This window comes from Mastigoproctus giganteus, chromosome 9 (genome assembly GCF_048544385.1).
Source record: "Mastigoproctus giganteus isolate SK-2022 chromosome 9, ASM4854438v1, whole genome shotgun sequence".
NCBI lineage: Eukaryota > Metazoa > Arthropoda > Arachnida > Uropygi > Thelyphonidae > Mastigoproctus > Mastigoproctus giganteus.
Genome location: NC_143583.1, coordinates 174,281,693 through 174,300,750, shown reverse-complemented (window position 1 = coordinate 174,300,750; position 19,058 = coordinate 174,281,693). Strand labels below are relative to the sequence as shown.

Sequence of the window (19,058 nt, the reverse complement as noted above, 5' to 3'; positions counted from 1 at the left end):
ATTATTGTTCATGAACATGATAGGGACTCACTAATAATAAACAATAATAACACTTAGTTTTTAAGTTTTGCAATTCCTACATGAAGCATTAGATTTAGGTAACAATTCACTAAAAATGTTTAAAGTTCACGAATACTTTTAGGATTTTAGATTGTTGTTTGCAGACATCAACTGCAACTTTCCTATTTGTATTTGCCCGTATGCCATTTAAAAGAAAAGTGGCCCAGGGTAATGTGCCCTTTCAAAACACAAATGTAGGTTTTAAGTATTGTGGAATAGGTTGCATTGTCACAGAGGATCGATACTGGAATTTGAAAAATTTTTTTTTTACTGTACTATATATTTACTAAATATGTACTCTCTAATATTTACTTTATTTTTCTGTGTGATATGTTACCTTCCCGCAGGAAAAAAAAGGCTATATTGTACAGTTGTTGATATTTTTGTTTCATATTAACATCCAAGTTCATGTTACACAGCAAGTACTACGTTTGGACAAGTATATGTACAGGCCTATTTTCATGTGGTATAGCTGAAAAACAGAATAACTCGTGGGGCAAAGCCCTATTCCCTCTGCCTTCATTATCAAATACCATGAACAACAGGTTGCAGCATACAAATGTAATATTTTTGCAGCTTTTTTTTTTATTACTGTAATATGGTCACTTGAAATCAGGAAAATTCCAAGATTCGGTAACAGCCAGGTCCAAAGGGTGCAGAACTTGGAAGGTTTGACTTGTAAAAGTTTAACAGTTGCAAATCTTAAAAAGGAGAACTTAATTATTTTTTACACTGTGCTCATTGTTGTTATTATTGTAGGCCAAGGTGGAAAAACAAGGAGAAATACAAGTAGTGATGGGACAACATCACGTAACTGTTGAACACATGAGTTGCCCATCTTCCACTGCTCCTCTTGCAAAGGTAAATGTCTTTTTCTTTTTTTTTTTGGAAAAAATTATATAGATATGGACTTATTAATACTAGTAGTTAGGTGTGTGGAATGCACGGTTAGTATTATATTATATATTGCAAGCCTCAACAGACAAAGTTTCATTTGACACAAAATGTATACCGGTTCATAGTTACATAATGTGCAATAAGTCTATGCAGGGCGCCGGGTGCCAAGCGATTGTGACTGAGCGGTTTTTCTTTGTGCTTTCACTGCATTTTTTTGATTGGTGAATTCTACATTCTCTTTTACGTTCCTCTCATTGAGAAATCCTTTTATTTAGTAGCTCTTGTATCAAAAGTAATGGTAGAGAGCAAGGAAGGAAAGTAACTTTTCTTTATTTTTCATATCTAATAGACTAACTCCTACTAATTGTGCTTGGTCACTCCAGGCACTGCTCCTGCCTCCCTGTGGCAGAAGCCATAGAAGCTAATGCGCCAAAAAAAAACCAAAACCAAACCAAAAACCCTGTGGCAGAGCTGGTAACCTTGGCAGAAAAGTTCATCTGCCAGGGGCTAAAAGGAGCCAAGATGGGACAAAATATGTTTCCTTCTTTAGAACCGACAAGCAGTTGGCCAGACACAGAACATGAGCATGACTCTTCACAAGCAAATTGCATTTTTAATAATGCATTCATTATCAGAACAGCCTCTTAGTAAGCTATCCCCCTTTCTAATCCAAAAACACTTGGAAAGTATTGCAGGGTCTCCCAAGACGGTTAAGAGACTCCAATTAGGGGTCTTACTAGTAGAAACTGTCAACAACCGCAGGCATTCTGAAAAACTCTTAAAAGTGACAAACTTTGCTAAAATTCCAGTAAAGGTAACTCCCCATGCAACCCTAAGTACATCTAAGGGTGTTATATCTAGTTGGGACCTTTTGAATGTGACAGAAGAAGAAATTAAAGAAGAGCTTCAGGAACAAAACGTAATTGCTGCAAAAGAATTATGACTAAAAGGGACAATATACTCACATCCACCAGAAATATCATTCTCACCTTTAACAGTCCAAATCTACCCTCATCAGTAAAAGAAGGTTATCTACATTGTCGCATTCGTCCTTATATTCCTGATCCGTTGAGATGCTATAAATGCCAAAAGTATAGCCACTCTCAAACGGCATGCAGAGGGAACCTAGTTTATCCCAACTGTGTATCTTCTGATCACAGTCAAAATGACTGTTCGGAAAAAGAAATGACCTGTCCTAATTGCAAATGTAACCATCCTGCTTACTCTAAAACATGTGAGAAGTGGAAAATGGAGAAAAAAATTGTAAAATATAAAGTCAAAATCAAAGTTAGTTATCAGGAAGCAAGAAAATTAATTGCACCCAGTATACCTAACCGTACCTATGCCAGTATAGCAAAAAAATATCAAACAATAGTCAAGCAAACTGATGTTACTGTTCCATCCAACATATCAATCTCCAACTGGGCTCGAGCTGTCCTTTCTCAGCAGCAGTCCAATATCCTGAAGCACTCAGACCAAGCAAGTAATATGCCTCTTACGATTCCAGCAATCTCCTCATCCGCCAGTGATTGCTACTACTCCAAATAATCCTAGTTCAACTTCAAAACAGATTATTCAGGACTCATCCAAACAAGAAGATCCGATTCTGGAAATATTTGTAGAAGAAGAAGATATGGACACAGGTCGCCCCACCTTTCCAAAAAGAGATAAATGAAAGCCAGAACACCACAAGACAGCCACGTCAGGTACAGCTTCTTCTAAACTCAAATAATGCCTTATATTTTACAGTGGAATTGTAGAGGCTTTCGAGGAAACATCGACAACATTCAGAACTTAATTAGGCGCTACTCTCCAGTGGGTTTCTGTCTGCAGGAAGCCTATTTAACTGCTCAAATTTCTGTTTTTATAAAAAAAAACTACTCAATCTATCGAAGAGATTGGAATACATCCGACTCTGCTCGTGGTGAGCTATTTGATTAACTCAAAGATTCCTGTTAGCCAAATCATTCTCTAAACCCAAATTGAAGCCGTTGCTGTGCATCTGATTACTCAGATTGCATTTACGCTAGTCTCAGTCTATCTCCCACCAAATAATACCTACTCTTATAAAGATATCGAAGAACTTTTAATACAGCTACCCTCCCCTATCTGCTTGCTAGGGGATTTCAATGGCCACCACCCTTTATGGGGATCCTCTAAATTAGATAGACAGGGCCGACTGACTGAAACTATACTAGATAAACAAAACATTACCATTCTTAATAGTGGTACACACACCCACATACAGTTACCTACTGGACAGACTTCTGCAATTGACCTCTCTCGTTTTGTTCTCCGATACTGTTTCCAGTCATTCAGTGGTCCGCTATGGATGATCCAATGGGCAGTGACCACTTTCCAATTGTCTGTAACCTGCTCACTACACAACCACCATTAGACCAACACTGCAGGAAATGGAAATTTTCTGAAACCAAATGGGCCAAATTTCAATCAGCAATCACTCTGGACAAAGAAACTATTCAGCTACAGCCTATAGATAAAGTAACTGATTATATCACATCCCGTCTTTTAGTTGCAGCGAAATACTCAATTCCATTATCAAACCTCCCAACCCAACAGCACTTCAACTACTGGTGGAACGAAGAGTGCACGAAAGCAAAGAAGGAAAAAAATAAAGCATTCAGTTAATTCCGTCGATTTCCAATGACAGCTAATTTAATTAGCTACAAGAAGCTAAGGGGAAAAGTGCGGTTCATTCACTGGCAAGCCAAGAAAGATTCTTGGACTTAGTTTACATGTACTATCAACAGAAGGGTGCCTCCGTAGCCAGGTGGGAAGGAGCAGCAGTGCGTAGCACACGCTTCTTGATTAGACTGGGGTTCGAGCCCATGACCACCAAATACGGAGGATGCGGAAAGGTCAGGGAATGACCACCGCATATTCCCGGAGCCTTAGTTGAGCAATAGTTGAGCCTTAGTTGAGCAATAGCCTTAGGAGCCTTAGTTGCTAATGCTCCTAAAAACCAAATAACAACAATAACTATCAACAGAAATACCGACTCCAGATTAATATGGAAGAAAATTAGACAGCTTTCTAGGAAGTTTCCAATCATCCCTTCCCCAATTCTTTCATACAATGGGCAAGAACTCTCTGGTCCTCTAGATTAGCATTAGTATTAGCATTAGTAGAGGCATTTGATGCAAGAAAGCAAGCTTATGCAGCATCAGCCAAAAAAAAAAAAAAAAAAAAAACCCACTTCCACTTCACCCCTCTGTTCGTTCAAAATACCTGTCCAGCTGAGCCTTAAACTTATTTAGGCTATCAACCTCCACCACAAGGGATGGCAGTCTGTTCCACCAACCAACCACCCGCTGGCTAAAGGCAAATTTCCGCACGTCTATCCTACATCTGTCTTTCCTCAATTTGAATTTATGCCCTCTCAGGTGATTTTTCTGAGCTAGAGGAAGAATCCCATCAGCATTGAGCATGCTTAAACCATTCAAGGCTTTATACACCTCTATCAGATCACCTCGCTGGTGCCTAGTCTCCAGACACTGTAATTTGCAAAACTTAAGCCTTTCTTCGTAAGAGCACCCCTTTGTTCCATTCACTAATCTGGTTGCCCTTCTCTGTACTCGTTCCAGCAGCTCTACATCCTTCTTGAAATGAGGCCTCCAGACCTGTATACAGAACTCTAGGTGTGGCCTGACCATTGCCTTATACAATGGAATAATCACCTCCTTATCCTTGCTGGAAAAATTCCTGTATATCATTGACAATACTCCATGAGCTGCTCTTGCAGCCCATCTGCACTGCTCAGAGAACTTCATATCTGCCTGCACAATCACCCCCAAGTCCCTTTCATTCTCTACCACTGTCAGTGTAGTACCACAGAGTTGATACGTTGCTCTGGGGTTGCTGTTTCCCATGTGTAGTACTTTACATTTGTCAATGTTAAACTTCATTTGCCACCTCTCAGCCCATCTGCTCAACCTTTCCAGATCCTGTTGCAGCAGCATAGTGTCAGTAGTGTGCTTGACAACCCTGCCAACCTTTGTATCATCTGCAAACTTGGACATTAAGCTTGATATACCATCATCAATATCATTTATAAATACAGAAAACAATAATGGACCCAACACTGAGCCCTGAGGGACTCCAATAATAACATTAGTCCACGATGAGCAGTGTCCATTGATTACCACTCTCTGTCTTCTCCCCCTCAACCACCCCTTTATACATAGCAGCAATTTGCCTCCAATGTCACACTGCTCCAATTTGTGTAGCAGTCTTCCATGTGCAACAGTATCAAAAGCCTTTCTAAGATCCAAGTATATAATATCAAAGTTATTCCCTGCATCCAGTTCTTTTGTGACTGCATCATAGTATCCAATCAAGTTGGTCAGGCAAGACTTCCCCTTAACAAAACCATGCTGTGTCTGAGCTATAACTGAAGTCTTGTCTAAATGATCCTGCAGTGCTTCTTTAACCAGTGCCTCCATTAATTTTCCTGGAACAGAAGTTAAGCTCACAGGTCTATAATTACTTGTGTCAGCCTTTGATCCTCCTTTGTGAATTGGGGTCACATTTGCACATTTCCAGTCTATGGGTACCTCCCCTGAGTCCAAGGAAGCTCTCATAATTATGGCTAAGGGTTTGCTTACTTCCTTTGCTGCCTCCTTTAATATAACTGGATAGATCCCATCCACCCCGGGTGCCTTTCTTGTGTTTATCTTCAACAGTTTCTCCTCCACTTTACTCCCAGTTATTTCAAGATTCTGTAGCTGACTGCTAGAGTTGAATACACCTCTGGCATTCGCCTCCCTGAATAACTCCTCATGTGTGAATGTCGATGCAAAATATTCATTTAGTTTGTTAGCTACCTGAGCAGGATCATCAACAGTTGACCCATCAATATCAAGTGGACCAATCTGATTCATCCCCTTCCTTCTAGAGTTTACATAAGTAAAGAACTCTTTGCTGTTTTTCTTTGCATCCCTTGCCAAGGATTTCTCGTAATCTGCCTTCGCCTGGCTAACCTCCGTTGTAACTTGGTTGCATATCAACTTGTATCTATCATAGGCTTCTGTGTCATGTGTTAATTTGTAAGTATCCCATGCATTTTTCTTCTCTGCCATATGTCTCATTAGTTCATCTGACATCCATTTTGGCCTAAACCTTGAACAATATTTCTTAGTTGGTATGTAAAGCCTAGTAGCTTCCAAGATAAGTTCTTTGAATGCTTCCCATTTTGAATTTGCTGTTGGTAACATCATCAGTTGGTCCCACTGTATAGAATTTAAATACTGTCTCAGTCCATCGTAGTCGCCTTTACGGAAGCAATAACCCTTCCCTTTACCCCTAATGGTAGTTACCTCTTTCAGTAACTCCCACTTCAGAACACTGTGATCACTGCCACCTAGTGGTTCATTTATCTGCAGATTCTTAATGCATGAAGAATCACTGCTGATAATCAAATCAAGAGTATTACTCCCTCTAGTAGCCTCCCGAACATGCTGATGTAGAAAACAATCATCCAATAAATCCACAAAAGCCCTGCTAGTGTGTGAGTAACCAGCCCCCAAATTCCAGTCAATATCTGGGAAATTAAAATCTCCCATTATAAGACTCTCTGATTTACTGGCCCACTCTATTTCCCTGTACAGTTCCTTATTATACTCATCAGAGTCATTAGGCCTATAGCACACTCCTACTCTCAATTTTGATCTCCCAATGCTTATGTCACACCAAACTGACTCAACACTGCACTGTCCAGCAATGTCGACTGGCTTCACTTCCTTGGTTTTTATGTGTTTCTTAACTAATAGCATAACCCCTCCCCCCTTCCTATCCTGTCTATCCTTTCTGTAGACGTTGTACTCCCCAAATTGCAGTTCTGCATCCCCTATATCTGTGTGACACCACGTCTCTGATATCCCAACAATATCTGCCTTTGATGTTTTGAGCAATACCTCAAATTCATCAAATTTATTTACTAAACTCCTAGCATTGGTGTACACGCAAGTATACCTGCACCTGTTTCTATTCTTAGCTACCCTAACACAACCCATGTGTTTACTTGTACCGCAATGGCTCCCAGCAGTCTCTGAAATACCATGCATCTTGTTTTTCAGGCTTCTGCTCATTCTAATAGAAGCAGTGCAAGAATCACTTTCACCTCTGCCAGTGGCTACTGTCAATCTATTGGTCTTTGTCTCCCCCCAAGCAAGCAGTTTTCCGACCCGCCTAACACTGCCTCGATAGCATCAGCAAATATTCTTGCACCCTTTCTATTTAAGTGTATCCCATCCCTGTAGAAGCAATCTCTCCTGTTAACAAGTACAGTCCAGGCTGAAAAAAATTCTACCCCTTGAGCCTTGCACAATCTTTCCAGGGCCGAATTGATCGACAAGGCTCTCATCTTATACTCCCTCCTATCGTGTCTGGGCAGAATTGCAGACACTTTCAAATTCAACCCTAATTCTCGGCTTTTGTTCAACAGTGACCTGTACTTGTTAAGTAATTCTGCCGGTCTCCTACTCTTATAACCCTTCCCTTTACCCCTAATGGTAGTTACCTCTTTCAGTAACTCCCACTTCAGAACACTGTGATCACTGCCACCTAGTGGTTCATTTATCTGCAGATTCTACCTGAATTAGTGCCAACGTGTACAACTATATCACCTTTTGTGCCCTTAAAAGATGATATTCGCTCTACAACGTCATCAACCTTTGCCCCTGGCAGACATACCCTGGTCCTGTTCCACCTATCTTTTTTACAAAGCATGTTCCCCGTTTCCCTGACAATAGAGTCACCAACAACTACTAGTTCCTTCGGGACCAGCGCATTCTGCCTTGGGGGTTGTCTCTGTGTCACGCGATGCCCAAGTGCAAGCTCTGGCGTTGATGTGGGCAGCTGAGAGCTTGATGGGCCCCTCAATTTAGTTCCTTCGAGGGCATCCACCCTGTCCTTCAAGCTCTCATATAGGCCCACAAGAACAAGATATAGCAAATATCTATAGTCAAATGCCTTGGGCAAAACCTTTGCCCAAGTCCCAGCTGCATCAAACTACACTCCGAAATTCCAAAAAATTAAGACTGCTACCGAACAGAGACCCATCAACTTTAGAACCTCACTATCACTTCCATATAATCAGCCTCTTGAATATTGTGAACTTTTACAAGCCATCAGAACAACACGAAACAGTGCAGCTGGGCCAGATGGCATATATTATGTCATGCTGCAGTATCTCGATGAGAAAAACTTACAAATGCTGCTAGTCTTCTTTAACCGCATCTTCCTGGAAAATATTTATCCAACCTCTTGGCACCATGCTACAGTTTTGGCCTTTTTGAAACCTGGAAAAGATCCCTCCAGTCCTAATAGTTACAGGCCAATCTCTCTGTCAATTTGCCTTGGTAAAATTCTTGAAAAAATGATCCACAGTCGACTCACCTTTATCATTGAAACTCAACATCTACTGAGTAATTGTCAACATGGCTTTCGCAAAAATAGATCCTCTCTAGATCTGATGATCAAGGCCGAATCTGAAATTCGCAATGCCTTTGTGAAAAACAATCACCTTGTCATGGTCTCCATTGATATAGAAAAGGCATTTGATACTACCTGGCAGTATGGCATTCTCAGTGACCTACATAATATTGGTCTACAAGGCAACCTGCCTATATTTATTAGGAACTTCCTCCAGAGCTGCTCTTTCCAGGTTCGATACCAAAACTCCTTTTATTCTACATTCTCGCAGGAAGGAGTACCACAGGGATCAATATTGAGTGCAACCCTATTTGCCCTTAGAATTGATTCCATTTCAAAAGAACTTCCAAATACTGCAGAAGCCTATCTTTATGCTGATGATCTCTCCATTTCTTGCCATTCTCAGAGCATGAGATCTATTGAACGGCAATTGTAAATGTCCCTCAATAAAATTCAAAAATGGGCCAAGTTCAATGGATATTGGCTTTCCCATCAGAAAACAGTTGCGATCCACTTTTGCAATCAACGTCAATTACATATAGAACTTCGGATATCAAATTCCACCATCCCGATTTCCAACAATATTAGATTCTTGGGATTGATACTGGACAGCAAGTTAAACTTCTTTGAGCACGTTAAAGTAATACGTACTACCTGTCTGAAAAAGCTGAACATGCTAAGAGCTCTATCTGCCCAGTCTTGCGGAGCAGATCGTACAACTTTGCTGCTGTTATATAGAGCACTGATTATATCTCGTTTGGATTACGGTGCCCCAGTTTATGATTCTGCCCGAAAGAGTGTATTGTGCTTCCTCGGTCCTGTACAACACAATGCACTGAGGATTGCTCTTGGTGCTTATAGGACATCTCCAACCTATAGTCTATATATTGAAGCCCATGATCCCCCTCCGTACCTCCACAGAAAACTGTTACTACTTAAATATGCAGTCAGAATACAAAACTGTTCTCTGCACCCCATTCAACCATATCTCTTTAATCTACCATTTCACAATCTCTATAGAAATAAACCAAATAAAATATGACCAGCAGGCCTACGGCTCCTTGAAATATTACAAAATTGAAATGTTCCTCTCCACAGTAGGCGGCAGATAAAGAATTATTCTCACCCACCATGGACTCCCTTTCCTCAACCGGCCTGCGATAATTATTTTCTCCAATGGGGAAAGAATCGTCTACCGACTCTGAATGTGCAACAACTCCATGCTAGCCATATTCAAAACTATTTTGTCTTCTTACCAATATATACTGATGGTTCCAAACCTCATTCAACTGTTGGAGCAGCAGCAGTGTTTCCCTCTGCTATTATATCAGCTTCTCTTCCACCTGAGTACAGCAGCTTTTCAGCAGAGTTATATGCAATACAATTAGCTCTAGAAAATTTGACTCTTCACCCACCTGCAAAATATTTAGTTTACACTAACTCTCTCAGCTCAATTAGAGCAATGCAGAATCTCTCTCATAAGGATCACCCTGTTTTAAATCAAATCAGGAATTTGCTGTTGAAAATTGAAGATTGTCAGCAACGAGTGAGCTTTTGCTGGATTCCAGCATATTCAGGCATTAAAGAGAACGAGCTGGCTGATATTTCTGCTAAAAATCCATCAACCTTTGACTTAACCTCTGTCTTTATTCCAGTTTCTGATTATAATATTATAATTCAAACAGCAAACCATGCACAATGGACAGAGCTATGGCATAAACAAACAAATAACAAACTTTTCCAGTTGAAACAGGACCCAAAATTTTGACACTCATCCATTCAGACAGTTCGGTGAGAAAAAGTGGTACTCGCATGGATTAGAATAGGACATACTCATCTAACTCACCTCCATCTACTCACAGGCAATGATCCTCCTCAGTGTTCACAGTGCTCTGAGCATGTAACAGTCAAACATATTTTGATTGATTGTCCACATTATCGATAACATCGAACTTCAATATTTCATTCTCTGGCTAATCTCTGAGAACGGATAACATTAAATTATTATCATTGGTAAAAATGCAAATATTAATGAACTTTTCTGTTATTTGAAACAAATAGGAATGTATGAACAAGTATGATTAGTTTCTGACATGAAATGAGATTGAACTGTCTTCACATTAATTATTTATTTATTTTTATTTTTTCAACATTCCTATGAATAGGCGCAATATAGCCACAGCAACTTGTGTGCCATTAAGCGCGCACACACACACACACGTCTATGCAGTATAGTCCAAAAAATGTCATCACAGAAAATATATAATAAGGGGATGTCTATGTGTGTGTTTGATGTAAAGCGTGTAAGGATATTAGGCATCAACTCAGCATTCCGATGGGCATTTATGAGTGCTTGAGTAACATGGCAGATGCCCTCGAAGGAATTAAATTGTGGGGGGGGGGGAGACATCTCAGTAATTCTGTTATCAGGGAAGTAAGAAATATATTTTGCAAAAAGGATAGGTTGAATAGGACCAGGATATGTCTGCAAAAAGCAAAAATTAAAGATGTAGAGCAAATGTCATCTTTTAAGGGCACAAAAGAAGATGATACTGTACACAATTGGCACAAGTGATATTAAGAGTAGGAGATCTTGAGGACTTATGTAGCAAGTACAGGGCAATGCTGAGAAAAGGTCACAAGTTAGGGTTAAATTCGAAAGTGTCTGCAATTCTGCCCAGACACAGTAGAAGGGAGGACAGCATGAGAGCAGCTTTTGTCAATCAATTTGACTCTGGAGAGTTGTGCAAGACTTGTGGAGTAGAACTTTTCTCTGCATGATCTGTGCTTGTTAACAGGAGAGACTACTTCTACAGGGATGAGATACATTTAGATAGAAAGGGCACATGAATATTTGCTAATGCTATTAAGGCAGTGTTAGGTGGGTTGGAAACTGCTAGTTTGGGGGAAGAATACAATTTAATACTTGAACAATAGCTGCAGGCAGAGGGTGACAGTGATTATTATACTGCTTTTATTGGACCATGCAGTAACCAGGAAAGCAAGGTACTGGGGATTTCAAGGCCTGCTGTGGCCATCATGGACTGAGGAAATACATGGGCTATGTTAGAGTAACTAAGAGTAAGGATAGGTGCATGTCTATTTGTATGTACACCAATGCTAGGAGCATCGTAAATAAATTTGAAGTGCTAGTCAAGTCATCAAATGCAGACAATGTGGCGATATCAGACACATGTTGTCACTCAGATATAAGGGATGCAGAATTTGAATATGGGGAGTACATTGTATACAGATAGGAGGGGAGAGGGAATTTTAACTTTTCAGATACTGACGGGAACTTGCAGTTTGGTCAATCAATCAATAGCAGTAGTAGGTTGTCACAGACATTCTCTCAGATATGTCCAGACAATCAGTACTTGCTACCTAGGAGTCTAAAACGCTGATGGAACTGATATTCGGGTGACATTCATGTCAAATGGACCCAATTTTGGTGAAGTCCGAATGGTCTATGACAGCTAAATCCTCTGCTTGCACCTTCACGATGGTGGGACTGTTAGTAATCCTGGGTATAACCTAGATGCACAAGCACCACCCAGGTGCGAACCAACATAAGCAGGGGTAGAGGTGTGGTGCCCACACCACGTGGAGGAATGCTGCCCCTCTGTGTTACCAGGCAATACTAGGTGGAAGATGACTCATCAACCAGTGCAATACCCACCACTTTGCTTATTGGAGAATTGAAGTGGTGGAACCCATGTTTAGTCTCCAGAGTAAAGTTCCGGTCAACCCTTCCCCATCTCCTTCCATCATGCAGTATGACTGATGACTTTTGAGATTATGATGAACATCATGGTGAGATCCAATCTTCCTTACATTTCAAGGATACAGTTATAAAATGGTGTCCACAGGCCGCCCACTAGTTAGTACACTGAACTGAATCTATTGGTAACTCTTTAGGAGGCTTCCGGATCAGCTAGTTTATAACCTTGCTACCTTTACTCTTCCATATAGTGACTGGAGGGAGTCGAGTAGTGTGTATGCAGGGGCATTGTCGAGGCTATTATGTCAAGGATCTGGGTATATTCTTACCATGTGTACGCTATATCCAAAAATTTCATTACTTCATACAGATTGTCACCTTCACTTCGATATATCAGTGTTGAAAGTGAAATATCGGAATTCTCTACAATCTTCTTGAACTCTTAAGTTGGTTCCTGCAAAAGTGTTAACTGCATTACGCACACTTTGAACTCCACAATCTCTGTGTTCATTTTTATAACAGCTGATGCTTCCACCAGTTGATCCAGTATTTTAATCATTTATATATCTCAGGAATGATCAGAAGTGCATGGAAATCATTTGCCTGCTGATTTCCATGCACTTCTGATCATTTTTTCTGGGTGCTGCAATTTCAGTGGCATAGTGTATTAACTTTTGTGTGGTTGCTCTTATTTTTTATTTTTTTATCATTCATTCAAACTGCATTGTCATATTTTAAAATTTTAACATCCATAGCTCCATAACCATTCAGAATTGGAGTTTTGATGTTAAAAACGTTTTTACTGGCGTTATTCCAAAAATTTTGTAACGAAAAACCATGTGAAAAGCATTACAGAAGTGACGTCATCTTCAGCTTCTGTCAGAAGCAAATTATTGTAACTTGTATTGTTGGAAACATACTTATACAATGACAGCAATAATTTATCTTCTACTACACTAAATTTAATGAAATTTTGCACAAAGCTCCATCTTAGCTCTATACTAGAGGAAAAACTTTCAAACCTCTGAAAATTGCAGTAGTTTTTCCAGGATAGTGTAAAATATGAACATGTGATCAAGGAAATTTTCTCATGTAATAAATGGGATAATGTTGACGTACAGCATATTGGTGGAAAGCTAAGGAATTTAGAAACAGAAATATTAAGGTTTTAAGATACAAAACTTTTGGAAACTGGGAAATGGGTTAATTCGAAAATGCATCTGGTTTCAAGTCTGAATGTAATTTTTTTCTTTACAATTAAAATGAGGCTGGAAAAGAGTTCTGCACATTTATGAAAACATTCTTCAACTTGGACATGTCATCAGATCTTTTAATAAATACTACACGTAATGGAACTATAGATGGTGTATTTAGTCGGGAACTAAAATCTCTTCAATGTTAAAATTATATATCCTACTTTAGTCATCACAGACCAATACTTTCAGTAACTGATATGTAATTATTATTAATAAAATAAACATATTGTTATATTATTATCCATTAATTTTATTAATATCTGAAAATTAAAATGTTTTTAATGCCTGCCAATGACGCTTCAATGTAAAACACATTAAATATGCTAGCGGCAGGACACATTATGTGCCTGGTACAGAATTTTTCTGTGTTTATTTCATTGTTTTTTTTATTTTGGACCGTTGAATGTGACAAAATTTTTTATTTATACTTTTAAATCTCTCTCTCTCTCTCTCTCTCTCTCTCTCTCTCTCTCTCTCTCTCTCTCTCTCTCTCTGTGTGTAAATACATGCATTTTTATTATGGTTGCAGCCAATTGAGGAGAAGTCCCCAGTACACATCATTCCAGACAAAGAAAGCATCACTCCACCAATGACACCAGTCAACCGAATAATAGGTACTAACATTATGAAATGCACCTTGTGTCATCCATTCCATGTACAGCATGATTTCTCTAGGAAAAGGTAAGGTTAATAAATTAAATTTATTTAAGCCAAATTTATCTCCTTTTAACTTAATCAGTCCTTTTCTTTACCCGTTGTTTCTTCCATCTAGTTTGAGTAATGTCTGCTGAGTATATATATTAATATTTTTGTTGCATTAGCCATCAGTGCAAGAAGTTCAAGGCTTTTGCTCTGTCCTGTAAGCACTAATTCAGCAGAACTTGGAATTTACATAATCACTGCTTTGACTACTAAAGCAGGAGGGAAAATTAACAACTCACTGGCTAAAGGAAAACTTCCTAAATTGATCAATAATTCTTCCCCTTAGTTTGAATTATGCTACCTGAATCTAAGTACAGGCATTTTTAGCTTTACGAATTCCAGGGTTTACAAGTTTTTTTTTTTCAAGTATCAACAAAATCGAAAATATGAACATTAATTGCAAAAAATGAATGTTAAACATTCATAAACATCACATTTCAAACCACACATGTAGCTATACAATACAGTGTACCCTGCTTTGTGATATTAATCCATCGTATCATGAAAATATCGTAATGTGAACTCAATAACACATTGTTTTTTTGGTAATTCATTCCATGACCTCAGAAGTTGAAATTTTCACTATATAACTCTCTAAAAGGTCATTTTGATAGTGTAAATTGTATTAGTTACCAATTCAAATCATTAAAATGCGCTACACTTTCATCATTATCGTATGGTCTGTTATAAGAATCGATTTTGAATGGCTTTGTGATATTTTTCTAAAGCACATTTCTGGAGGTCACGACCATAAAACAATAAAAATCTATTTGACTTTCCAGTTTATTGGGCCTTTCTGTTACTGCAAGCAATTATAAACAGGTAGTTAACTCCATGTTATTGCATTTGCAAAAATACCGATAGCTGGAATTTTGTGGTTTTTTACGTTATTATGGTGAAATGTGTTTCCCCTTTACTGAAATCTTCAATCGTATAAAAAACATAAATACATTTTTAGAATCTTCTCTTCATTCCTTTTTTTTAAGCTTCATAAACTTGTTTCTCCGTGCAAATTGTGTTAGTTGCAATTTGTGCATTCTGTTAAGAAATGCTTATGCATGCTATTAAAATTTATAAAGAAAAGAGAAGATTACTCTTGGAAACAAATGCCTCTTGAAGCATTTCTGAAGAAAACGACTCCTTGTGCAACAAACCAACGAGTGCCTAGCCAATAATGAGTGATCGAGTGTGCATTTAGTTGATGATGAAGAATAAACATTCTATAACATTTGTAAGTCATAAATAATTTCTTTATTATTATAATTTGCTTGATTTTACAGGCTATGTTTTCATTTCTTTGAATAAATTAATCATTGTTTAAACATAAACTAATTAGCTAACTAATTTCATTGTTGAGAACGTAACCCTTATTTTTAACATTATGTCTATGGGAATTCCCGCTTTACGAGTTTTTACTTTATGAGCGTGAACTAGGAAAGAATTAACTCGTAAAGTCGGGAACTACCTGTAGTATGAATTAATAAACTGAAAATTTCATCATTTATTTTGCTGTCATCCTCTCAGAACCTCATAAACCTCAATCAAATCAGATTTCTGTGGTACTTAGTTACCAAGCTCTGTAATCTCCTTGTATAGCTACCCTTCAGGAAATCTCACCTGCCACATTGTGCATCTTTGGAACCTTTCAAGAAACTTGATTTTATTTAGGTGCGTCCTCTGTATCTGACATAGCATTCCAAGTACAGTTTCACAATTGTCTTTACAATGGAATTATAATCTACTATAAGTAATTCTTTGATAAATCATAAACAGCAGATGATTTATTGAATAAGTGATTGATTTATTGATTCATCAACAACAGTCATCAGCTATTGACATCCCTTGCCATCTGTATCATCCCCTGAATCCTGTATTCCTGTACTGGTTTTAATTCAGCCCCCTCCAAATTTATAAGAAGTGGCAACTTCAAGTATTTTTGAGTATCATTTCCCAAATGTAAAATCTTCATTTTGTGCATTTTGAAGAGTGAAAATATAGTCACCACTTAGTAGTAGTACTGTAAACTATGTTGCAAGAAAGCAAGTTTATATAGTATTAACAAAAAAAAAAAAAAAGAAAAGTCCTTCCTATATCACTTATGCATAAGTGATATAGGAAGTAATTTGTAGTTCTTTACCTCTCCAGTAATTTGTCTAGTTCTTTCTTGAATTTATTCAAACTACCCATTTCTACAACAGATTGAAATTTGTTCCAATAAAGAACTACACATTGGCTGAAGGCAAACTTCTACACAGCTATCCTGCAATCATCCTTCCTCAGTTCAAATTTTTGCACCTTTGTGTGTAATCAAGCAAGAGGAAGAATGCAATCAGCATTGAATTTGCTCAATCCATGCAAAGCCTTAATCATCTCAATCAGGTCACCTTGCAGGTGTCTAGTCCTAGACACTGTAATCTGCAGAACTAAAGTCTTTCTTGGTAAGAGCACCCTTTTTTCCCTCTCACCAATCTTGTTGCCCTTCTCTGCACCCATCCCAGCAGATCCATATCTTTCCTAAAATGAGGATTCCAGTCCTATATGCAGTACTTAGGTGTGGCCTAATCATTGCCTTTATACATAGCGTACATAGTGTTTCCTTGTCTAGCTGCTCGGGGGTCTCCCCAGTTGTGAATTCCTCTGTAAAGGCTAGATAATTTGTGTATGTGTATAGTTTTCATCATATTATGTTAGGTCATGTTGGTCTGTTGTTCATCTGGCCTCATGGCCTATCGGCCCGGAGAACACCACAGCTCCCTAGTGGACATCCACAACCACAGGGAGGTTGGCCAGATAGCAGAGTAATAGTTCTCTGGCTAGGTGAACTCTAGTATCATCTGAGCTTGCCAGGGAGGGAGGGAGTGACGGATTAAGTTATGGATGAAGGTAAAGGTGGTGAATGAGAGGAAGACTTTCACCAGGAGTTAGAAGTTAAAGGGATACCCCAGTGGAGGCAACCTGCCTTCTGCAGGGTGGTGCTGAACAGGTAAAGTGTTTAAGGTGGTAGAGCCCACCAGGAGAGTTGGGTGCGGTGGTGAGGTTGGGTGTATAGTGTTGCAGATCAAGCGGCACCAGGGGGTTTCCCCCAACTTTGCAAACCAAGAGCCCAACTTTGGGCTTTTGGTTTCCCAGATGTGGTACATCCTGACACACACACACACACACACACACACACACACACACACACACACACACACACACACACACACACACACACACACACACACACACACACACACACACCACAAAGCCTTAGAGGGGCCCTGTGATGTCCCACATGTAACAAGATACTCCAGTAATAAGATACCCTTACTCTTTTTAGGTAGCCACACAGTCTTGTATTTATAATCGCACATCACAGCAGCGCATGCACACACACACACACACACACACACACACACACACACACACACACACACACACACACACACACACACACACACACACACACACACACACACATTCAGGCATAATGCACAAAATAATTTTTAAACCATGTAACACATTCTCGTGCATACACACAATTGTCCAGTCACAACTATGCACACACACACATATTTATACTTTACATACTTTACATTCATACAAACACATTCTTTATTAACCATATATGACACTGCACAGACACATTCTTCCAGCCGTATACACATAAGACATGTAAATTCACACACCGTACAACACAGGGCCCCAGAGGTCAAGCCAGAGTTGTGGAAGATAGTCTTAGGGTCAGGTTGCCCTGTGCTGGGGGGGGGGGGGGTGTTACTATGACTATCAGCAACAATCCCACGCTTGCCAGCATTAGCATCTCATGCCATGAACACCTGTTCGTGGTGAGGGGGACCTCCCAGTGATGCTACTGGTCCTCCAGATTAACATCACTGGGATCCAACACTGATAGCCTGGGTTCCAGGCTAACAACATAGGAATCTGGCATGTTTGCCATATGCTGCAACCTCTGGAAACTCATAAAGGGGATCCTGGTGGTTGAGGGGGCCCAGCTGCAACACACCACTTTTACTTCTGCTTTGACAAGGTGGGTGGTCCTGGACAGCTCAGCCAGGATCAATCGGCTAGTGGGTTCACCTGCAAGGGTCAACCGTGTCAATGCCATGCCCCTACCCTCATGGTCTGAGGGATAGGATTCAGGCTGGTGGCAGTGTGTGTATATTGTTTGGGTAGCCATGTAGTGGGCATCCCATTGGGAATCCATGGTGGGCAGGGAGCCTGAACAGATGAACAAAACTAAAAAACCCGCAAATCCTTATAGTTATTTCTTCTGTGGCCCCAACACAGTCCCTATCTGAAAAATTAGAAGTTGATCCTGCTTATGTTATTTCAGCAAAAAGAGAGAAAACAGAGGAGTTAAATCAGGTCCAACACCCCGCTACCTGATAATACACTCTACCAGTGGGAAAGCTATAGGAAAAATGTCAACCCTTCCAAACCCTTTATCCAAAAAGGTTTGGAAGGGTTGGCAGGCTCTTCTAAATCTGTGTGTCAGAAATATGGATGCTTGCAAATGGCCTGTCATTCAACCCTTGCGTGTGCTTGATGTGTGCTGTAAAGGACCACAAAACTACATCATGTTCTCTCCCTGCTTACTCACAAGCATGCCAGAAGTGGAAAGAAGATAAAGAAGTTCAGACTTAAGGCACAGCCAAACAGGTCAATATGAGGAGACAAGAAAAGTGGTGAAACCCATGAACCATAAACCTACCTATGCTCTGGAGGTAGCAGGGAGATGTTCCATTGGAACCCAAACAAAAATGACTATTCCACCAAAAGTCATTTGATCCCATCGCACACCTCCTATTAAGCTCACAGAAACCTGCACAGAAGGATCAATCAGCTGCCACTACCATGTCAGTACCTCCTAATGCTCACCAGCAGCAAAAGAAATTGCTAGAGAAAAGAACAAAAACATGTAAGTACCCCTAGTTCACAAGAAAATATGGATGCCGGGGTGAATGAGG

General features: G+C 39.5%; 1 protein-coding gene across 3 annotated transcripts in view; it reads left to right on the top strand.

The window, feature by feature from the left end:
• The window catches only part of l(3)76BDm (trafficking protein particle complex subunit 8 homolog l(3)76BDm), a 582,307-nt gene that overhangs the window by 521,694 nt on the left and 41,555 nt on the right, over positions 1 to 19,058 (top strand). For all 3 annotated transcript variants that reach the window (XM_090380612.1, XM_090380611.1, XM_090380610.1), the window contains 2 exons: positions 820 to 921; positions 13,916 to 14,067. In XM_090380612.1, the coding sequence (XP_090236738.1) occupies positions 820 to 921; positions 13,916 to 14,067 (254 nt within the window). The remainder of the gene's footprint in view (positions 1 to 819; positions 922 to 13,915; positions 14,068 to 19,058) is intronic.